At 38.8% G+C, this 24,396-nt stretch overlaps 1 protein-coding gene across 1 annotated transcript; it reads right to left on the reverse strand.

The window, feature by feature from the left end:
- Window positions 1-268: 268 nt before the first annotated feature.
- Window positions 269-21,853, reverse strand: LOC135736135 (adhesion G protein-coupled receptor E3-like). Its single transcript, XM_073814607.1, has 13 exons — window positions 21,565-21,853; window positions 13,727-13,894; window positions 12,682-12,932; window positions 7,918-8,086; window positions 7,687-7,806; window positions 5,900-6,081; window positions 5,324-5,488; window positions 1,517-1,723; window positions 1,178-1,410; window positions 1,002-1,068; window positions 824-915; window positions 583-745; window positions 269-313 (listed from the first exon to the last, which is right to left on the reverse strand). Exons 1-13 carry the CDS (start codon window positions 21,851-21,853, stop codon window positions 269-271), a joined length of 2,151 nt encoding a protein of 716 aa, XP_073670708.1.
- Between the last annotated feature and the right edge of the window lie 2,543 nt (window positions 21,854-24,396).

Consider the following 24,396-nt stretch of genomic DNA (forward strand, 5'->3'; position numbering starts at 1 on the left):
CTACTTCAATTGAGCACTTGTTTGGAAAGTATTAGTCATGTTCTGAATAAAAATTTGTTTTAAATCATAATTCAATAATTACAACTTTCATTGAGGAGCAAAAACCTGCCTTTAAATTTTAGAGGAATAAAGATCTGTCATTTATCATGATAATTATCAATATTGACTGATACAGAAAAATATAATTTTTTTGCCAAATTGCCCAGCCCTAGTTCCCAGTGGGTTTTTTTCTGGGGGGGGGGGCACTTTTGATGGTTTGGGGTTTAAGTTAAGGGAGGAGAGCTGTCATCCACTTCACATACTGCTGTCTGACCTGAACAAGAATGAGATGAGAGGAGAAGAAGGAGGTTACTAGACTGCATAAAATGTAACAAATAAAACAAAGAATACATGGATTGGTTATTATTATTTTTCTTTCTTCTGTCTGGTGTCATGCAGAAACCTAAAGCTCTGACTTCTCTGCTTCTCTCTAGTATGTTTAGGGTTACACGAGGGTGAGGCTTTAGCTCAAGTAGCATTAAATTAATTTAGTATCTAATATGATGGCAGAAAGAGTCTGTGAAGGAGTAAATGATGATTCACCTCATCACTAAAAACACAGTAGACCAAAAAGATGAAGGTTCCTTGCTGTGAGTTCAGGATCAGAAAGAGAATCTGCATCATCTGATTGTTATTAATGAAGAAACCCAGAATCCAGGGACAACCAAGAATCACAAACTGGGCCAGAGTTTTAAAAACCATAATCCTGCAGAGAAAGAAATACAAATTATTCATGTGTTTCTTTACTGTATATATATGATTCTCTCTTTAAAATGATATTTACTTGGTTTGTTTCATCTGTGAAACTTCTGCGTTCAGCTTTTTGAGAGTTGAGTTCAGATTGATGATGATACTGATGAAGAGAATAGTATTTATCTGCAAAAATAACACAGTAAAGAAACAATTACTTTGTTTTCCAGTGGTTAAAAGAGTTTAAAAAAAATCATATAAACTAAACGTACTGCAAGAATGAAGCAAACAGGTCCCAGAAAACTCCAGATGAAGCCTTTCTCCTGTTTAATCCAGCATCTGTTTACAGGAAATAAAACATTCAAATAAAAGGTAAGAGTTTAATCTTACCTGTAATTATGATACATGTATACGGTCAAATAAAATACATATAAATCTTCGAACTTACTGTTCACTGCCGTAGCCTTCAGGAACCAGTCCAACAGACACGCCCACTATAACAAAAGCAATCACATATCCAATCACAATCAAGAATCCGCTGCTAAGCATCACCCTCTGTTTAGAGCTGATCTGTGATAGGTTCTTCACAAAGATGAAAAGCAGCACAGCTTCAATGAACATCCACACAAAACAGGAGAGAAAGAAGAAGTGAAGAGCTCCTGATATCACTGCACACAACTCCTGAAGAGATTGAATAATTATTAAAAATAAATCATTTTCACACAGAGAGACTGCAGTCAGCTGTAGCTTACATTTAGAGATGTTGTATGTCATGAATAATTCTCACCTCATGAGGTTTTATGAAAGTCAGGAATTGTTGTGAGAGTAAGAATAGAAGATGAGCAGACAGCAGACTGATGCAGAGGTTGATTCGAGCTACATTGTTCACTCCAGGTTTCCATCGACAGAAAGCAAAAGTCAACAGAGCCAAACTAGTAAACACCAGACCCACGATCACAAACACCAAATTCACCAACTTCATCAGAGGACCATCCTGAGAACATATCAAGAGAAATAATTTTTTTTAACATTTTTCCTTTTTTTACCTGCATAGACTGCCTCAGTTCTCTTTATCTCTCTATCTCTTTTAAAGTGTGTGACTGCTTAATTAACTTTTCTGATTTTTAAAGACTAACTATGACTGACAAAATTGTAGAGTAGCCAGGGCCGGCGTCATGGGGGGGCATTCGCGGGCAGTGCCCCCCCGAACAGGTTGTTGTGCCCCCCCTACAAAGTTTTTATTAATTTAATATATATCAAGAATAATTAAAATAAATTAAACATTGAATGTTTCATGACTTGTAATGTAATCAAATGAGGAAAATATAGTTGATATATGTTTTCTTTAATTAAAATAGACCAGTTTCTCTGATTGGATGTATTGCCGCATCTCACCCGTCTTACGTCTTTAGCATATTTGTGACTTGATACTAGCAACGTGTTTTTTCGCAGCATTTTATGGATCGTGTAAAATATGGATATTAGAACATTTAGAACTAATCAGCACCGCCTGCTTCATCTGACTTCATGCAAACCCAGACTGGCTCAAACTCAGAGATTAGAGGTGAGGTGGAATTTACAAATCTACAGGACACTTTTTTAAGGAAGTCTATTGTTCTTACACGCCGTCTTCAGCTATTTCAAAGGTAAGTTAGCGTTGTTTTAAATTACGTAAGCTTAATGTGAAGTGTGGCTATAGACCGTTAACTGCATTACGACGTGATTATGGTAAAGCGGCTTTTTTAAAGCTAGGACGCGGTGTGCGCTATGCCCATTCATTTCAATGGATTGCGTCGCGCGAGGGCGGTTTGTTGTTGCGTCGAGTAGCGCGAGCGCAGCGGAGCTCAGCTTGCGCTCACGCCGCGGTCGAAGTTCAGTAGTTTTGCGCATAGTTTGTGGTCTTTTGCACTTTATACGGGAAATGAGCTGACAGTCGTACCAGTTGTATGAGTGTGTGCTTGCTGTATTTGTTGTTTTAATGTCTTGTTTCTGCAAGTTATTGTTGCTATTGCGTGCCCCCCGTTGAAAGCCGAGTGCCCCCCTGTTAGTTATGGTCTGGCGCCGGCTCTGAGAGTAGCTTGTGCAGGATCATAATATTTGTTAGACCTTAAATATAAGTCTCACCAGTGTTAAAGAGCCAGTCAGATCCAGTATCAAAAATTAGTTAATTTTTATATTAAATTTCACACACAGATGTCATTTAAATTGCTTTACATAGAAATGAGAGGAAAAAATATGTAGAAATAAGAGACAACCTTTTCAATGATCTTGCCTATGAAAGGAAGATATGAGATGGGTCTGTACCCAGCCAACATTTCTTGGTGAGGCCAATGTAGGAACTATGTGGGCTTGAAATATGGGCCCTAAGTAGGTTTGTCCGCAGGTTCCATGCTGGCCCCATCTGACTTAGGCCTAGCCCACACAGACACGGGTATTTTTATACCTGGAGTTTCCTCCAAAAAAAAATCCTGTCCACACATGCTTGGTTTAAAGGGGCCATGTCACAAAACTTTTTTTAAGATGTAAAATAAATCTTTGGTGTCCCCAGAGTACACATATCAAGTTTTACCTCAAAATACCATATAGATAATTTATCTATAACATGTTGGGTGTGTCCTTTAAATGCAAATTAGCTGATGCAATTCAAACACTGATCGCAATGATGGTGGTTTTTGCAATTGAAACTCAAATCGCGGAGCACAATCTGACATTGCAAGGCAAAAATCTCGGTTTTACTGTCTAAACCAGTGTTTCTCAACCCTGGTCCTCAAGGACCCCCTTCCAGAATGTTTTAGATGTCTCCTTAATTAACACACCTGACTTAAATCATTAGCTTGTTAGGGAGACATTCTGGAAGGAGGCTGATGAGTTGGTACAGGTGTTTTAAATAAGGAAACATCTAAAACATTCTGGAAGGGGGTCCTTGAGGACCAGGGTTGAGAAACACTGGTCTAAACAACAACAGTGCCACCAGCGTTTCGAAAGGCCGAACTGCGTGAAAAAAGTCACGGTTACAAAATACCCGTGTCCGTGTGGACAAGGCCTTAGCCCACATGAACCTTGTGTAGAAACTGAAGCCAATGTGGACTAAACCAAAGCCAAGTATGGGTGTGGTTGTGTTAAAGAAGTGAGAAAGTTGATAAGATAATGAAGAGATGAATGAAGTGATGATTGACCATTAATGATAAACACCTACTGTTAATAAACAGAATCACTAAAGAAAGATGAACGAGAAGAGAAAAAAAGAGAAAAGACCAACAAACCACAACAACTATAATTTTTTTATAAACATTTCTTGGTGAAGCCAATGTAGACAGAAAAATCCCCCGAATGTTGCAAAGGAACCGTTGCCCCGGGGAAAACAGTATTTAAGGGTAGCCTTGCTTCCAATGACAGTCTAATGTCTTCAGTCACTATCCGAGTGCTTGGCTCGGCTGCTGTCTGAGCAGAGCGCCGCTGCCTGTATGTTGGGTGTCTTTTAGCTCTGTTAGCTACTGGCTGATCTGTGATCTGTGATCATTTGGAAATTCTTCACCCACATTTATTATTGATTCAAATCTATTTTCAAGCTGCACAGGGGGTGGTACAAAACTAATTTTGGCCACTTAAGTTGTTCCCATATTTGGGGTAGATGATGCTAATGTAGCAATTTGTGACACTTGTGACAGTCTAATGTCTTAAACACCTTTGGGTCTTGCACCCTGTTTATGCCATTGGTTTGTGTCCTCGATTACTTTATCATTAGGTTAAAAATCCTCACCTGCCACAGACACTTCCGTTAGTTAGTGTTTTAACATCATGTCGAGAAGACATTGTGTTTTCAACTGTAAAGGCAATTTTTGTTTTGTTTTCACTACCAAAGAATAAAAATGTGAAGAATATGAGTTAAAAAGACTTTTTCAAGGCGGGATTTGCTAAAAGTTGGCCATGAAAGATGGTTCAGTACCCACTTTATTTTAACCAACTTGCGTCTCCTACATCTGTCATTGTTTTTATCACTTGGATTAAAGATGAAAGATGTGTAATGATATCGGTTTTCAAACTCAAATGTCTTGTCATCAAGTCACATTAGCACTTGGCCAGTGCATGTTGCATTATTGTTAACCGTGTGAAAAAAACAATCACAACTAACTGTGTGATCAATCAAAGCAGAGAAGGCTACCGAAAGGTGGGGTGTAGGCAGACTGAATCTTTGAACGTGTTTGCATGAATTGTTTGGGGATCTCTGAGAAATATTACATTTATATTTTGAGAATTTCTTTTTTACCTTGCATTCATTTAAACCTGTTGTTGGGGACTCCTTAACAATAATTGGAAGCTTAGAAATTGGATCTGACTGGAACTTTAAAGACAGGGTGCACGAGCTTTGAAAGCCAATGTTGTCATTTTAAATAACCTAAACAAACACACCCCTACCCCAATAGAATTATGACCTTCTTATGATAGACCCGCCCCACACATACGCAACCCAGGCAACAATGTTGGTTAGAAGACATGCCCCTTACAGCTGCTTGGCTACAAGTGTGTTTTGGTACTCGGCCCGACTCCCTTTTCCAAAGCATTTCTCAAAAATCATGCACCCCGCCTTTCTTACCTCTAATGGGCTGCTGCTGGTTTCCATGATGAGAGCGAATGTTGACAGATGAAGACATGAACACACAGTGTAGTTGCTGTTTGTCTGTACAATAGAACAACCATCTACAATCCACTCACTGATGTTCCAGTACACACAGGAAAGATTTCCTCCAGATACAAACTCCTTCATATAAAGAAAGAATATTCAAACATCATTTAAGAGGAATTTACCACTGCTGGAAATTTACCACAGAAATTAACATTTCTTTCCACGCCAGCGTATTAAAAAAAGTTACGACAATAGATGACGACCACGCATTATTTTTTCTCATTGACAGCAATATTTCATTTTACTGTGCAGGGCCAGCGCTAAGGGCCAACATTTGGCCAATAAGCAAAACCTGCTGGGGGCCCTAAGGCTAGCCCTAAGTGGGCCCATAAAGAGCCATCATATGTTTGTTAGCAGAGTTAGTAAACTTACCAACATCAGTCGACATGATATTTGGAATGACTTATCGTAAGAGGAAAAACTAAGTTTAAGTCGCATATCATTAGTTAATCTGCAATGGAAACGCAGCTAAGGAGAGTAACTTACTCTGATGTGTTTGAGGGTGAAGTTGACAGGTTTGGTGAGAGTTGTGTTGTTGGTTTTAGGAAGAGTAGCTGAGATGATAGTGGACATCATGGTTTTAACTGTGTCATCTGATTTGTTGAAGAAGTTTGGTTTCAGTAGGTCCTCCATTGTGTTGTAGCTAATAAAATCGACAGCTGCTGACACTGCAACAGATACAGAGAAAGACAATCACATTTCATTGACGTTTTTAATTCAAAGTGAGTCTAAACATTGCAGATGTATGGTAAACATATTTTTACAGAGTGAAATACAGGAAAGATAGACACCTCTCCCCCAACCAATCCCCATTTAACAAAAACTTTTACACTGTGAAAAGTATTTCGTGTGATGCTGATTCAACTTCTTCATTTTTAAAAAATAAATCGAAATTTGTTCATTTCAACTTAAAATCTTATGGTTTTACTGTCTCGTCTACACAAAAAAATGTTTTTATTTAAAACGTTTTCCTTTATTAAAAAATAAGTTCACATCTATATTTTATAATTTGAGCCAATGAAAAACAAACAACTTCTATGAAAACCTGGCAAAAAGTATATTTGTCTTGTTGAAAAATGTCCATTATTGTAATTCTATTTCAGTTTTTTAATGTTTTAAGAACAGTTGTTGCTTGTCAGGGCCGGATTTTCCATAGACGGGATTGGGCGAGTGCCCTGGAGCACCAGGCAATGGGGGGCATCAAAGGGTTCCAGACCGCGGCCAAAGTGTTTTTTTTTTACAAGTACTCGCGCGTGTGCGGCACCAGTGACAAAACTACGGAATGCGCGATCGGCTTTTAAACTCTCATTTGCATGACGCATATATCGTTTAATGTTACCATTCGCTCAGTTGATTGTACCGATGGGTCTACGCAGCCCGGGTTAAGTCAACACATCTCACTCAGAACCGCGAGAAGACGCGCTGGCGCGGATTTAAAATTAAACATTGCAGAGATGAGAGGCAAAGAAAGCGGGAGAACTTTTAGCCTACATTAACACCAACAAAATTAAAGATGACAATAAAGGTTTCAGACATCAGTGCCCAGTTAGGGAAAACTGGATAAAAGATGAGAAACGTCTAAAGGATACATGTATGTAGATTGCCCTGCCACTCATCTCATTACAGTATGCTATCTGATTATAACTTATTGTATATGTATGTATCTTATGCCTAGATTTAGTGAAGTGGGTTGTATGATTCTTTGGTTTATAACCTCCTATTCTAAAAGTTTCATCAATTGTGCATAATGACATGTGTAGCAACTGCATAAAGTTAAGACTATTTAGTATTTTTCAGTTGTTATGTAGTTATTTTGGAAAAATGTGAATAATTGCATTGCAGGCTGATTTAAGGTGTGCCCTAAAATTTTCAGCTGGCACTCCTAAAATTTTCAGTCATGGGCTACAGTGCTCCTAAAAAAAAGAATGATTAGAGTTCAATATAATATATATATAATATAATGTATAATTTTTGGGGGGGCACTTGAAACTTGGTCACCCAGGGGCACTTCACTGTGTTAATCCGGGCCTGTTGCTTGTGTAAACGTTAGAGGAATGTTACATTCCATCGTTTTTAAACTGTTATAAAACATTATTTCATCATTATCATTATCAAAGTGAATTTATACTAAATTATAATACTATAATAAATTATCTCTGGGGTATTTTTAGCTAAAACTTCACATACATACTCTGGTGACACCAAATAATTATTTTAAATCTATAAAATCTCATAATATAACCCCTTTAAACTACAACAATATTTTTGCATACTTGTATGAAGATTGTTCTTGGCGATCCCAATGAGATCAATGTCTATTGAAGCATTTGTTGTGTTGAGATGAGGGATTTTATTTAAGTTGGCCTGCGGTCCAACCATGAAGACTTGTGCCTCTGATTTTTAAAGAAACACATTTTTTGTCATCCAAATCATCAAAGGTTATTTTATGAGCACATGCTTTCAGTTACATTATATATTGTTTCAGTTATAGTTGTTTCTCTCACCTAAAGTATCACTAGTGAAACTGACATTGTCATAGGTGTTTGTTGGCTTCACCAACATTGACACAAGCTTCTCACTGACTTTTAACACATCTGAAGCTTGTTTCTTCGGGTCACTAGAATTTATCTTCTCTGTAACGCTCAAGACCATGTCCAAAAGTATGGTCACATCCTAATACAGGAAATAAGGAAATGGCAAAGGTTCCAAAAAGATACCATTAACAAATACTGTAATATATATATATATATATATATATATATATATATATATATATATATATATATATATATATATATATATATATATATTAATTATTTAGTTATTTATAATTTGTAAATAAAGTAAGCATTATCTATGTATATTTTACAAACAAATAAAATTTTTTCTTTCTACTTCAAAATGTCATGTTTATTTCAATATTTCAAGACTAACTTGCAGTTTTTTTTATTACTTGTGCTCAAATACATTCGTACATTTAAATGGAATTGCTCAAGTAATATTAACTTTGTGTTTTGTCATCAAATCAATTGGTGGAAATAACGACAAAGACAAGTAAAAGATACCTACTAACCCAGATAACAGATGCGCTACCCAGCTAACAGAGAAAAGATCCAATATTTACAGCAGCAGCGATAGAGGCATCAAGTGTGAGTGATTTCAACTTTAAGTCAATGTGAAGACACGTTGATGCGCGTCTGGAGGTCTCACGGCTTGTATGAGGTGTTTAGAACGGCGTGGTAGACGCAATTCCGCCTCATTCGCGGTTGAAAAATTTTAACTTTGGCAGAAAAACGCGCCACGTTAACCAATCAGGAGCTTGCTCTAGTAGTGACGTGATTACAGGAAGGACGTCGCAGAAGCCCCTCCCATGACGCGAATTTCCACGTGAAAGTCTCAATGACTCGAATTTCATGCGTGAATGAAGTAAACTCAAAATGTTCAAGCGGCAAACTAGATGCAGTAGACGCAAATTTGACGCCTCAAACGTGGCTGGTGTGAACCCACGGTAAGAACGTTGCTTGAAAGTTCCCAATGTTCCCCAAAATTTTCTGCCAAAATAAAAAGTGTCCTGTTGTTTAAAAAACATTGAAGTCACATCAGAGTATGTATCTCAACAATGGTGACAATTAAAGGTGACATAGAATGATTGAACGGGGTATTTATCCTTGTTCTGTGATGTGACATGTAGACAAAAATGTTTTTGTTTGGGTCTGTAATGCCTTAGAAGCTTCCTAAAAACCTCTCTCAGATAGCTCTATTAGGGTGGGGGATTTTAAACAAGTGGTTTTGCACCTATTTGGCTCCCCCTACTGGCTTAACTTGCAATCTCATTACTGATTGGCTGACTTTGCTGCCACTCAAAAAATGTAGCCAATTATTTTAAAGTGGAGGGGCAGTGAGATGCCTGTGATGTCATAAGCATCAGTTTTTCAGATTGGGCCGTTTTCTGGCTGACATTTCTAAAAGAGGAATTTCTATGAGACTGAGATGTTTAGCATGTTTAGCACTTTTTGTATGTTCGTGAATGTGTGTAGACTACCATTATTCAACAAAGACAAGGTAAAAATGGTTTTTCATTCTCTGTCCCCTTTAAATTAAAGGGGTCATATTATGAGATTTTTTAAGATGTAAAATAAATCTTTGGTGTCCCCAGAGTGTGTATGTGAAGTTTTAGCTCAAAATGCTCCACAGAACCTTTATTATAGCATGTTTAAATTGCTAATTTGTAGGCCTGAGCAAAAGTGTGTCATTTTTGGGTGTGTCACTTAAAATGCAACTGAGCTCAGGGGCAGAAAGAAATATGATTGGGTCACAAAAATGACCAATGGAAGTGCTCGTTGGCGTTTTAAACCCTCAACGGAGCCTTCAAGGCAGCTTCTGCAGTGAAGCAGTTCGAGCTGCCCCTGAGATCATGTTTGAGTAAAACTCCTATCTGAACTGGTTTGGGAAAAAATCAAGCGTTTGGCGTAAGGAAAACTCCTATATGCCCTACACAGGCGCGTCAACGCGTCTTCACATATGAGATTTTTTTAAGATATAAAATAAATGTTTGGTGTTCCCAGAGTGCTTATGTGAAGTTTTAGCTCAAAATACCTCACAGATAATTTATTATAACATGTTAAAATTGCCACTTTGTAGGCCTGAGCAAAAGTGTGCCATTTTTGGGTGTGTCATTTAAAATGCAAATGAGCTGCTGATGAAGTGCAAACACTGATCATCACAATGATGGTAGTTTGTTGCAATTGAAACTCAATTGTGCTGTGAATTATTTTCTCTTTCTTTTTCTCTCTGCACTAAATGGCTGTGCTGTGGTTGGATAGTGCAGATAAAGGGGGCAGTATTATCCTATTCTGACATCACAATAGGAGCCAAATTACAATTACCTATTTTTATACATGCTTGCAGAGAATGGTTTACCAAAACTAAGTTACTGGGTTAATCATTTTCATATTTTCTAGGTTGATAGAAGCACTGGGGACCCAATTATAGCACTTAAACATGGAAAAAGTCAGATTTTCATAATATGTCCCCTTTAACATTGAAATCACTCACCCTTGACGCCTCTGCTGCTGCTGGTGTGAACGCAGCATTAGATCTTTTCTCTGTTAGCTGGGCATGCACATCTATTATCTACGTTAGTAGGTATCTTTTACTTGTAATTGTCGTTTTTTTCCACCACTTGATTTCGATTACAAAACACAAAGCTAATATTACTTGAGCAATTCCATTTAAATTTACTAATTTCTTTGAGCACAAATAATAAAAAAGAAACTGAAGTAGAAAGACAAAATTGTATTTGTTTGAAAAACATACTTAGACAATGATAACTTTATTTACAAATTTAAAAAAAATATTTTTTACAGTGTATTTGTTGTATTGAGATTTTACCTGATAGACTTACCTTTAAAGGAAGAACTGTAATATTCTCTATCTGGTCAAGGAGATTCTTTACACATAACGTTTCCTGTGGACAAGAACATAACTGCATATTAAAGTTTTTACTAACCCCACATTTATCCACCTCTATAGAGGTTTTTGCACTGACCGTGGGAACAGTATTTGTTGAGTTGAGCTAGGGGTTTTGTTTTAATATTTATCTGTATTAAAGGGGCCATGTCAGAATACTTTTTAAAGATGTAAAATAAATCTTTGGTGTCTTCAGAGTACACATGTAAAGTTTTAGCTCAAAAAAACATATCAATAATTTATCATATATGTCAAAATTGACACTTTGTAGGTGTGAGCAAAAATTTGGTATTTTGGGTGTGTCCTTTAAAATGCAAAAGAACTGATGACATTCAAACACTGATCACAATGATGGGGGTTTGTTGCAATAGAAACTCAATTGTGCTGTGAATTTCTCTCTCTCTCTCTCTCTCTCATGGCCCCTTTAAAGACATCATAAAGTTCATTGTTGTGTTGCTTTTATACAGAGTAAAAAAAACAATGAAAGCAAATCAACAGAGCAAATTATACTTTTTTTTGTGCTGCTCTTTATATTAACAGAATCTTGTTAAAATTATCTTATTACTATAGCACTTGTTTTGTTTCCTTTTTTCTCACAAAATATAGTTTCAAGAATTTAGTTTTTTCAACACTATAATGTGTTTATGCTTCATTTACTATGTGTCAGCAATTATTGACAGTGAATTTGGACAAGAAATAGAGTTGTACATATATGATTGTACATTGAAGCATTCAAGAAAACAGCATTTTATGTCAATGGTTACAAAGGGCCATTTGGAGTCTCCAAGTGCCCTTTTTAGAAGGCTGCCTAGAAATAAACTTGGATAAACATGTAAAAAAGACAAATTTTCTAAGATATTGTAATCAAATTGCTTGGTTAAGCTTGGTAAGGCTTCATGCTATGATCCCAATGTGTTTTCCAGCTAATAGCTCCCCACTATATCATCTGCAGACAACTGTTTACAAAAAGTAGGCAGAATATTTTTCCCCTCTTTCAGTGTGTTTAAAATTCTATTACTTTATAACAGTAAGACTTGCAGTGATTCTGACATTCTAAAGATATCAAAACCATGCATATGCATATACTACAAATACTTCAAGAACAGTATGCAATTTACTTTGGGTATGTTTTTTTTCTAGGCATTTTTGCAAAATATAGCAGGAATGCAAAGGGGTTAAAAAATCTGTTAACTTACTGTGCAATTTGTAAGCTGTGTTATATTTAAACCTGAAACAATGAATGAACATATTAATAAATTACAGACGTAATAAAATAAAAAATAGTAGAAAACGATTAACATTACCGGGCGTGGTGATAGCTGGCATGACAGTTGTATAAGTGGTAATAGTGCTCTTAATATCTGAAAGGTTTGATGAATTGTAATTAAAGAACAAAGACATGCATATCTAATCAGATGTACAAATGGACATCACATGCAAAGGTTACAGTAAATGCTCAAAACTGATTGGCTGTTGTGGTGAATCCAGACCATGAATTAATGGAGGAAACAGCACTTTACATTACCAGATGTGGTGATAGCTGGTGTGACAGTTATGTAGGTTTTGTTTATGCTGTCGACATCTGAAATGGTTTGATTAAATGGAATTAATGAACAGAGATACAACAATTATAACTGGAACACAAGAATCACAGACATAAAGAAATTACCTGCACAGTATGTACTATTGCATACAGTTGGACTAACAAACTCATAGACATAATAACCGCCTGTGCAGGCTTTGACTCTAATGGGAAATGACTGATAATTGCAGCAATAACTGTTCCATTGACCACAAACATCTCTGACGACCACTCCATCCTCAGGTTTTGGATGTCCACCACTTAGCCACAGTGGGAGTTGAGTACCACACTTATTTTTTTCAACACATTTTTCTGGCATTCGAGTGCTCTGGCCATTAAGGTAAAGCCGATACCAGCCGACCCAGTTGACAGATGTGTCACACATGTAGGAGGAGGGAGTATAGTTTGTGGCTCTCCAAACGTTGTCCAGTACAGTGCAGTTGTAGCATGGGTCAGCAATGAGGTCATCTGTTCAATAAAAACATTGTTTTCTGAAAAACGTTAAAGCATTGTTTCCCCATCACTATGCGGTGGTTTCCCGGACAGGAATTAACTTAAACCAGGACTAGGCCTTACTTTAATTAGGAAAAATAACTAAGTTTAACCAAACATGCCTGACTAAAAACATTACTAATGTGCATTTTGAGGCAAAACAAAGGGCACTGATGTATTGTAAGTTGTTTTCAATTTGGACAGCTTTTACATTTATTTTAGTCAAGAACTATTCTAATCCCTGTTTGGGAAACTTCCCTAAGAGTCACAGATATCTAAGAAAAGCTAGTGTTTTAAATAGATTAACATTTACATGTTTTATTATTATTTTTTGTTATGACCTTATTTCTTTCATTTAAAATTTTTAGGGTTATACTGGTTATTATTTTACATTACATTATTCACCGTATCCCCCAAAGTTAGATAAGTTCATATACCTTTTTCATCCCTGTGCGTGCTGTAACTCTGTCTGATGCACCCACCGCTAGCCTAGCTTAGCACAAAGACTGGAAGTAAATGGCTCCAGCTAGCATACTGCTCCCAGTAAGTTACAAAATAATGACAACGTTTTCCTATTTATATGTTATGATTTGTATAGTGTGTGTCTCATATGACCTTGCTATTTGTACACGCCTGTGACTACACAAATCACAACATATAAATAGGAAACTTTTGCCGTTATTTTGTCACTTATTAGGAGCAGTATGTTAGCTGGAGCTGGAGGTCTTTTTATTAAGGTCCATCACTTAACCACAGTGGGATATTAGTACCACATCTATTCACTGCAACACATGTTTCTGGCATTTGAGTGCTACGGCCATTAAGGTAAAGCCGATACCAGCCGACCCAGGTGACAGAGGTGTCACACATATAGGAGGTAGAATAATAGTTGGTGGATCTTCTTGAATTGTTCAGCACAGTGTAGTTGTTGCAGGGGTCTGCAAAGAGATTGTCTGTTATGAAAACACTGTTTTGTTTAAAGGCATTGTTTCTTCCATCACTAAGTCATAACTATTTAAAGAAAGCTTAATGAATTAAACCACATATAGAGGATCCCAGTATTTTAAAATATTTCCTTCATTTACATGTTTTAGTTTATTTTTATTTGTTATCTTTTCTAATTGATTTCACAGGAGCATGTAAATGCAGTTTTTTGATTTAATATAAAAGGTACAAATGCTTTCATATACATGATAAACATGGCTGGATGCTTCTATCCCAGTAAACACATGAGCTCACGTGATGATCACAGTGATGTCACACTATTCTCATACTGTAATACAGTGACAGTATGAATATGTGAGCTCACTATGAATTCAAAATGTGAGCAGGTTGAGGGAAGGCCGTTAAATATGAGTTATATTTTACTTTCTGTTTCTCAACACTGGAGAAATGTGGATACTGCAGGATTTGTTAGCAAATTATTTGTGCTGTACAGCTGTGTCCTGGACTTAGTGAGGAAGCATATGAAATTACATTCTGTCATTTTGAAAATGTTATATTATACTTTATTTTTTAAATGTACAGTAAAAGAATTACGGCGAACACTTTTCCCTTATTACAAACCACTTTGTTTCTGTCAAATGTGTACAAAAGCCGTTAAGAGAGGTTTAGATTTTTCATTTAAAATCAATGTTTGCTTTAGTAGAGCTTTTGAATCTTCACTTTTCACTTTGATTGCTGTAACATTGTGTTATTTTAAAGCAACACTATGTAGTTTCCATGTAAAAATGACTTGCAGCTCCCCCATGTGGTTGAAAAGCGCAACAGTGCCTGGTATCAGACCCTCTTCTGCAGGCAGGGAGAGGGGCGGAGCTGTGTTTCCTACCCTCCACCGCCACTTTCAGAGTGTGCTTGTAGCAGCTAGGAGGCTGCTCAGGTTGCAGCAAGAGTACAATTTGTCCAGTTTAAAGTTGTTCTATCACTGAAATCATTTTAGAGACATTATTTAAAGGTAAAAAAACAACATAGTGTTGCTTTAAAGTGCCAGTCAGGTCCAGTTTCTAAGCTTCCTAATAATGTTAACCAACAACAAGTTAAAATGCACGAAAGGTCCAAAAAAATTTCCCCAAAATATACATTTAATATTATCTAATTTCTCAGAAATCCACAAACGATTTGTGCGAAGCCGTTCAAAGATGCAGTCTGCCTAAACCCCACCTTTTGGTATAGTATACTCTGCTCTGATTGGTCAACTGACAAAGTCTCCGCACAGTCCAACAATAGTGCAACATGCATTGAACTAGTGCTAACATGACTTACTGACAAGACATTTTTGGTTTAACTACTTTGCACATCGTTTACTTTAATAGACAGCTACATAACACACCAAAACAGTAATTTTCGATATTGGACCTGTCGGGCATTTTAAAGCAAAGCAATGTTATGGCAAAAAAGCCTAGTCAAAACGTGGTCAGAAAAGACTGGCTAACTTTTGTTAGCAAGAAATGTCAAGAGGATTAATTATTTATTGTCAGCTAGCATTTATTGTTTGTGTACAGCACACACCACAAAATTCTAAAATTTCAACTCAGAAAATTAGAGACACACAGACTCGAAGAGTTACTGTGCATTCACACCAGCCGCGGAAGAGGCGGCAAGCGCGGATGATTTACATGTTAAAGGGGACATATTATGAGATTTTTTTCAAGATGTAAATCTAGTCTTAATCTAGGTCTGAGCAAAAGTGTGCCATTTTGGGTGTGTCATTTTAAATGCAAATGAGCGGCTGAAGTGCAAACACTGATCACAATGATGGTGGTTTGTTACAATTGAAACTCAATTGTGCTGTGAATTGTTTTCTCTCTCTCAATTTCTCTCTGAACTAAATGGCTGTGCTGTGGTTGGATAGTGCAGATAAAGGGGGCGGTATTACCTTATTCTGACATCACAATAGGAGCCAAATTACAATGACCTATTTTTTCACATGCTTGCAGAGAATGGTTTACCAAAACTAAGTTACTGGGTTGATCTTTTTCACATTTTCTAAGTTGATAGAAGCACTGGGGACACAATTATAGCAGTTGAACATGGAAAAAGTCAGATTTTCTTAATATGTCCCCTTTAAGTCAATGCAAACACGCGATTAGGCATCCTGCGGCGCGGTACACGCGGTAGCCACGGCGCGGATCCGCACGAATTGAGCGTTACCGCAGGAAACGCGCGAGTTCAAAAATCTGAACTTTGGCAGAATTCCGCGCCGCGTTAACCAATCAGGAGCTTTCTGTAGTAGTGACGTGATTACAGGAAGCGAGCGGAGTGGTGTAGTCTCCGCGGAGTCGCAGAAGCCCCTCCCATTTCCGCGTGAATTTCTCGAATGACTAGAATTTCACCCGCGGCTTTCACGCGAGAATGAAGTGAGTGAACTCAAATGTTCAAGCGTCCAACTATGCGCGAATAGCGCGTTTTTGCCGCCTCTTCCGCGGCTGGTGTGAACCCACAGTAAGTGTATGAATCTCATTAATGGTGACAAACAACACAAAAGCTTCCCGCTGCAATGCACGCTGTGAGTCATGGATACGTTTTGTACTATGATGGTACCCAGCATGCATTGCAGTGTGAAACTTTTCTGATGTACTTCACGCCCCATTCAGACAGCCAACGACCAGCAGAAGCAGAGCGACGCGATCTCATTCATTTCAATGGAAACCGGGCGACATCCGGTGACACGAGCGAAAGTGACCGTTGGCGACCGTATGGGCGTGTCCAGCGACGTGAGAATAAAGTTAATAAAAGTTTAACTTTATGCAAATGTCGAGCGAATTTCGGGAGCGATTACCAATGAGAACAAAGCAGTGGAGTTAACGTCATCCTTCTCTCGTCAGTTACTGGCGTGGATGGTACTCATTTTTTTATGACAAGCAGATTTAGAAACGCCTCATTGAAAGAGACGAGTGACACACAGCGATACCGTCGCTGGCTGTCTAAACGAAGGGTCACTTTTGATGAGATTTATACACTCTTGGGGCCCTATCTTGCACCCAGCGCAATTGACTTTGTCAGTGACGCATGTATCATTCGTATTTTGCACCGGCGCACAGTGGGTTTTCCCTCCACAGACGCACGTCAGGCAAACTATGGAATGAACTTGCGCTCCCTGGGTGGTTCAGCGCAAAAAAGGAGGCATGTTCCGGCGCAAACCATCCCTGATGCTATTTTGCAGTTTCAAAAAACAACTGCGCCACCGACCAAAAAAAACTAGTCTAAAGCCAGTGGGGCGTTGCGCGTTGTTCATTATGCTATTTTAAGGGCGCATGCTTGACCATAATGTATAGCGTGCACAACGCGCACACACTTTGCTTATCTAATCTACACAGATGCAACAGTTATTTTTGCAAATCCTAAATTGTTACAATAAAAAATATTAACACATGAGATAAGGGAAATTGTGTGGCTGTGTTAAAAAATTATCATAAAAATAACGATTAAAATATTTTCATAAGTTTGTTTTGTGGCTGTATTACGTTTATTTTATGTAAATAATAATTAACCCTTTAGGCGCCAGAGGTTTTTTCCTAAAACGTTTAATTTTGACATGTTACTTTCAAAAGGCTATATCTTAAACGTGATAAGAGATAGACACTTTCTGTAAATTAGAGAAATATTAAGGATGGCACACTTTATGGAGGGGAATAAAATGTCCCATTAAATTTGCATATTATGATGTCATATGTGGCAGCCATCTTGAATTTTCATGAAAAGTCACATGTTTGAATGATAAAATGCAGCACTTCTTTCCCCCCAAAATGTCCCTAACCTTCTGTATGCTATATTGCACAATACTGAATGCTCAAGTAAATAGTAAGTAGTAAACAAACTGATCTGCGCGCCGATAGACTAACGTTATGCATAATGGCTCCTCTGCCCCGTGTAACACCGCCTCTGCTCCTGCTACGAGCCGCATGGCCAGATCTGCCTCGCATGCGCCCCGAGTGGAGAGAATTTGCACAACTGGGACTATTGCCTTTACTGTCGCCGTGATTGTGAGGAGGTGCATGGGACGGAGCACTGGAAGTCGGCCCCTCGCCCGACAGACTCCCAGGGCCCGCTTGAGAATACGCAGCTCGCTCTACATTGCTTGCACGTGTAGCAGAGCCAGGAGAGGGCATTGGTTTAGGTCACGTGATGTGATGAGAATTATATAAAAGGCAAGTTTTGGGGCTACCTGGTGATGCGTCACCTTTGGCTCCGCCCTCTCGTGGGACCCGATTCATTGTTTCTGCCAAGGTATGTGCGTTCGCATGGTGTGCCGATCTTTTTGGTAACTTTATGGATGTGCTTGCTCATGTTACTCTGTTCGACCATAGGACCATTTGGCTAACTGGTTGTTGGCGTGGGCTGTCTGCTACCTCAGGTATGTGCGTTTTATTTGTTGTTTCATATGAGCTGGTGTACTGAAATTTACGTGCTGCACCATTTCAGTGTGGTTTGGCGTTCGTTTGAATTGAACGAGCCACTGCGAGGACGTTCTTGTTAGGGGTCATTCCCGCAAGTTTTCGGTACGTATTGTTTTGGTCGCGTTATGCGCCAGTTTCTTAATTATTTATTCTATTAATACGCTGCTATGTGCTCGACAGGTTGATCTGGCATTTCTGATTACCGTCCAGGAACAGAGAGGGTATTTGGCCCGAGTGTGTGACGGCGCAGCTGTTTTGCCTGTGGGGAAAATTTACGAGTATTTTGCTCACCATCACTTGCCAGTTCGGTCGTCGACGGCAAGCTGTTTACCGTGTTGCCAAGGGCGATTTAATTGCCGCTTTGCCTACGGCGGGTTAGCTGCTGTGTACAACTCCTGTCAGTGTGTGCCAGAGATGGGACCAAGTCACACATGTGCAAGTCTCAAGTAAGTCTCAAGTCTGAACCTTCAAGTCTCAAGTAAGTCCCAAGTATTTTTTTTCTTGGGCAAGTCAAGTCAAGTCGAGTCACAGGCTATGTCAAGTCCAGTCAAGTCAAGTCCTGTAGTAGGTCAAGTCAAGTCCAAGTCAAGTCACCTTATTATTGTAATTTTACCTGCAGAATCTGATCTTAATAAAGTGACAAGATATACAGTAAGTAACAACAGTAAATTACAATAATTTGGATTTGCATTGTAAATGATCATGTTCAGTAAAATACATCTTGGAATCAAACAAAATTGTAACTTCATAAATTATTTATTTTTCACTTCTGCCAACTGTGTTTGAAATTTTCCACATTAAGTCCATAAAACAAATAACAGCTTAACATCCAACAGACCCCTCTCTGAACACCTCCCTCTCTCTCAAACACAGTTCACGTACAACATTAAACTTTGTTACATTTCTCCCCTCTCTCTCGCACAGACTCTCTCTCTCTCTCTCTCTCTCTCTCTCTCTCTCTCTCTCTCTCTCTCTCTCTCTCTCTCTCTCTCTCTCTCTCTCTCTCTCTCTCTCTCTCTCTCTCTCTCTCTCTCTCTCTCTCTCTCTCTCTCTCTCTCTCTCTCTCAAACATGTGCCCAGAAAAAACGAACGCGTCGCACCTCTTCCGTTCGCGCGCCTAAATTTGAAATAACGAACTTGAGCATGCAAAAGACGCGACATGTGAACCGCCCCTAACATTGTACAATCAAGTAATTTTTCTCTGTGTGTGTGTTCAGGTGGCAAACTTGAAAAAGAAGTATTCAAAAATAAAAATAAGTATTTAAAAAAATAAATCAAAATTATTTTGCCCACATTTGTCCCCAACACAGTATGATGAGGGCTACATTAGCTATTATTACATTAGCTAACTACCAACTAACCAGATATTAACAAATTGACAAGCACTTACTGGGCATAATGGCTCTTTAAATGACTACCAAAATTGGAGGTTGCCGTCTGGCTGCCTGTGATTTTAATGTTGCATGTCTTGCAACGCACTGTTCGTCTTTTGCCATCTTGTTGAAGCCAAAAGCAATGACCCTCCATACCCCTCCGGCTGACATGTTGATATCTGATCTAAGTGGGCGTGGTGTGCGTAAGGTACGAGAGGGCATGGCGAATGATAGTGTCGTGATTCAGTCATGACAACACCATTCTCAGCCTGCGCTCCAGCTGGGTCGACTTTATTTTTTAAAATAATTTATATATTTTATATTTAAACTGAAAACATGATGTGATTAACACTCAAGTCATTCAAGTCATTGTGTCTCAAGTCAAGTCAAGTCCCGAGTCTTTAACTTCCAAGTCCGAGTCAAGTCTCAAGTATTTTATTTTTTGTCAAGTCAAGTCACAAGTCACAAAAATAGCGACTCGAGTCGACTCGAGTCCAAGTCACCAAGTCACAAGTCCCCATGTCTGGTGTGTGCTTTTGTAAATGAGAACTTTACGCGTCGTTCCTTTACGGACAAAGTTACCGTTACCCGCCTTAGAAGAAAGCCCTTCGGACCACCGTGACTTCGGCTCGAGGTATTGGGCGTCATGTTATTTGCCGGTGTTGGTATCGGCCAGGGTAATGCTGTTTACTTGAAGTCTTCTTGATTTTGTGTTTTACACTAAGTCTCGTAATAATGGGTTTTATGTGTGTGATGTAATTTTGTGTTTGCTTTATGTCTATGTGTTTGATTTATTCTTTCTTTATTCCCTTACTACTGGTGAGTTACTGTTATGCGACCAGTATTAGGTCATCCTAACTACTGTTTGAACCGTACCTCTCGTATAGCCCTTGTATATTGTGAACCACCATTGTACATCCGTATATGATGGTGGGCTGACCAACTATGTGAACAAACAACTTCTGGGTAGTTATTCATTTTTGTTACGAACTAACACTGCTACGAATGAGGCAGAGTGTTGGCCTCGTAAGACCCTTATTAATGGGGTATTGTGTCCATGAGCAGTAGTGAGTGTATTGTCTCTTTACGAGAACACAAATACCTGTACTTCCGCTTCGAGCATTGGGTTCATCCCCGTGGTAACGGGACTTCTTTTGAGTTCTTTTTATTCAAGTGTTTTGTTATTTTTTCATTTATTTGATGTTTGTCATTTAAGAGTGTACTTTTCTTTAAAGATTGAGTGTCTTTTGTGTTATTGTTATTTTGTTTTGGGTTATTTGTGCGGGGTGGGTCATCCATTTTGGAGGGAGGTAACGTCTTATTCTTTTCTTTGTGTGGGTTTCTGACACTGTGTGCTGTGCTTACTTGATGATTTTCACCTGTGTGCCGTGTGCATAAAATTGGGTTTACACAATTGTATGTGTGCAGCGAGGGGTTATCTCCCGTTCCATTTGAACATTGATCCATTTCCAGTGAGTATGTTTAATGTGGTCACTTTAAGAGCGACCTTTTACTCTGTGTTGTGCCAAAGATTTTAACTGTAAATAAAAATATATATATTTTGCTATTATTCTGGTACCTTCGTTCCTTGCTCCCCTCCCGGTAACGAACCTGTGTCCTTTGGATTGTTCCCCTGACAGTCAGGGGTGGCGTAGTCGCAATTTGGCCCTTCAGGGTCTGGTTATTTACATCTTTAAACTTTTGATAGACGTGTTCGCTGCCCACTCGACCGCTCTATTACCCTTTTCGGCTTAGGCCGGCCGCAGTGGAGTGTTTACATTGTGTTTGGCAGCGCACCGCTCCGCTACACACGGTAAAAAGACTGGACGCGCATATTACCTCCAGCCTCATTCCCCACACCTGTAACACGCCTGCTAACCCGATGAATTATCCGACCCCATGTAACATTCCCACCACTGACATTGGGCAAAGGATTCATCATTTGTGCTTGGTGTATAGCTACACTTTCACTTTGTCCAGTTGCACGATTGCAAAGCAGGGGCGTGTCTGAATCGTGGTCACTAAATGAATCACCAGCATCTTCTGAAGGCAGATATTCCCCTTCAGAATCATTGTCAGCGAATATAAGACCCACTACTTCATTGCAGGTAAGCTTTTTTGATGCCATTATATGATCATGTATTGAAAAAACTCGCTGAGGTTATCGATCTGATAAAATGACTCACTTGCACACTAGCTATGCTGTTGCGCACTTCAATGCGCTCTTGCTCTAAGAGTTTGTATAGAAGCATGATGTTTTTCTGAGTCGGGTATAAAGTATGACATGTCTGCCATCTAGTGGAGGGTGGGGATGAACGAAATTTGATACCCTATGTGACAAAATCGGCAGTTACATTCAGTGACGCATCTTGTCGACAAAAGTCGACCGTGGCGCCTAGAGGGTTAAAATGTTTTCATAAGAAACCTTAATGTATATGAACTTGATTTGTAAGTGTACTTTGGGGTTGGACCTTGCTTGCGTTTCTTGGGTCCGATTTCAAAGCCCCCAAACCCTTTCAGCGGTGAGGGTGGATGCAGCGATGTCCTCTGCTGGCGTCAGGTCATGTGTAGAGGCAACCTCCCGTTACACGGCGTGCCCGATTTATGCTGGCAAGCTTGGGATTCCCCCGTCTCCTGACATCATTGTAGCGCTTGGCGCAACGATGGGGATGCCAGATGATGAGACAATTGTTCCCAAGCCTGTTTAACCTACGCTGATTTGGACTGGTTTCTCCTATCCCCATACAAAACAACTTCTCTGTCTTTGACTGCTCTTACAAGAACGTGGATCTCCTCGGCTGTGAACCGCTCCTGCCGTGCGCCTGGTAAATCCTTCATACTAATAGCAACCCGCCATGGAACTTGCGCCCTTGCGTTTAAAGGGAATGTTGGATCACGTTCTGATTGGTTTATTTGATGTTACGCCCAAACCACACACATGAGTAATGAACCTACTTCAGACCAACCCCTTATTAATTTGCGCCTGGCGCAAGAGTTATTTCTCACGCCGGGAAAATAGCAACAGCGCCCAAGATCCGTTCACAAAGTCGCTTGCGCTTTGCGCTTCGCACTTGCGTTTATGTGCATGATGTGTTTGTAATTCTTTGATAAGGTCAAGTTGACACACTATAGCTGCATTTTATTCAAAAGTATTCTTATTGATAGCAAACACATCACAAGTATTCAGTTTGCTATTTAAAGGGGTCATAGCGTGAAAATCAGACTTTTTCCATGTTTTAGTGTTATAGTTGGGTACCAGTGCTTCTATCAACCTAGGAAATGTGATAAAGATTAACCCAGTAACTTTTCTTCAAGCATGTGAAAAATTTGGTTGTTAAGATTTCGCCTGTTTTGTGAGGTAGGTAGCAAGGTGAATTACAATAATACCGCCCCCCTTATCCACACTATCCAACCACAGTACTACCATTTAGTGCAGAGAGAAAGAGAGAGAGAGAAAGAAAATATTTGACAGCACAATTCAGTTTCAATTACAACAAACCACCATCATTGTGATCAGTGTTTGCATTTCATCTGCTCATTTGCATTTTAAATGACACACCCAGTGGGGGTAGTCTACGTGATAGGCAGGAATACGCCATATACCCACTAGGAATTGTCAAGGATTTCCGTATACCCACAAAAAATAGCGTGAGGATGCGTAACAGCATGGTTTTGTGACATTTAAAACTTTTAGTCATAAATCAGATGTGAAGCACTGACCATTAGCATGCTACACTTTCTACTTTAGCGGGTTGAAATGCATATACATATTACGCTAATGTTATATATTTTTGTGGTGTTTTTAATTCCTACCGAACTGCGTATCCGATCGGCGTATAAAATCAAACTATAGCGGCATGAAAGTAAACTGGGGAACAGACCTGTGTGGCACCACAAGAACCCACATGCGAGTGACAACAAAGTACTGCGAGAGCGATTCCAGTTTTCACATGGAGAAATCTGCTTTGAATCGCTCTCACGGTACTTTGACATCACCAAGAAGTCTGCTTAGCGCCAAGTCGAATCTGCTCACGCGACACTGTAAACAAACAGTCCATGTGGAGAAGTGAACGAGTTGAGCAGTGCTGCAACATAAAATCCACAGAGTTTACAACGCACATGTGAGTAAAAAACATTTAAATCATCAGTCCAGATTTCTGGAGGTAAGGCTCCAATAAAATAAAATAAGCCGGTGTTTATGTCCTGATGGTTTTTAGCTGCCTTCCTCTTTCAGCATGTTTGCTTGTGTTTCACAGTGTTAAACTTCCTTTCTCTGTGTTCATTTATATGATCTTAAACTTCTGTGAGGAAATTCATGTCTGCATTGATGTTAAGTTCAGATTTGCAAATTAAAGATAATTTTCTTCACTTTGGTTTGGGTGTCTAATATTAGGTGACATGATGGTCTTCTTATAATAATTAAGTAAAAGCCTATTTTCATTTTTAGACAATGCTTGTATTATATGCAAAAAATAAGCTTTTTATATCAATGACTATGCAAATGAGAGTAACTTCATGGTCATCTTAAATGTGTATTAATTAAAAACATTTATACCATTAAATTACACATGGTAATGTTATCAATTGTTGTCAGATAATACCTATTGAAAGAGTTCAAACTTTCAGAATGCTCTCATTTACATTAAGATCCATACTGTATGCATCTGTTGT

The sequence above is a fragment of the Paramisgurnus dabryanus genome, chromosome 4 (genome assembly GCF_030506205.2).
Source record: "Paramisgurnus dabryanus chromosome 4, PD_genome_1.1, whole genome shotgun sequence".
Classification (NCBI taxonomy): domain Eukaryota; kingdom Metazoa; phylum Chordata; class Actinopteri; order Cypriniformes; family Cobitidae; genus Paramisgurnus; species Paramisgurnus dabryanus.

Coding starts and splice junctions, on each gene's coding strand:
- LOC135736135 (XM_073814607.1), bottom strand. CDS start 21,853: ATGGCATCAAAAAAGCTTACCTGCAATGAAGTAGTGGGTCTTATATTC. Junction 12,933..13,726: donor TGTTGCAGTGAATAGATGTG/GTACTAATATCC, acceptor TTTATTGAACAG/ATGACCTCATTGCTGACCCA. Junction 6,082..7,686: donor CAAGAACAATCTTCATACAA/GTATGCAAAAAT, acceptor TATCTGTTGCAG/TGTCAGCAGCTGTCGATTTT.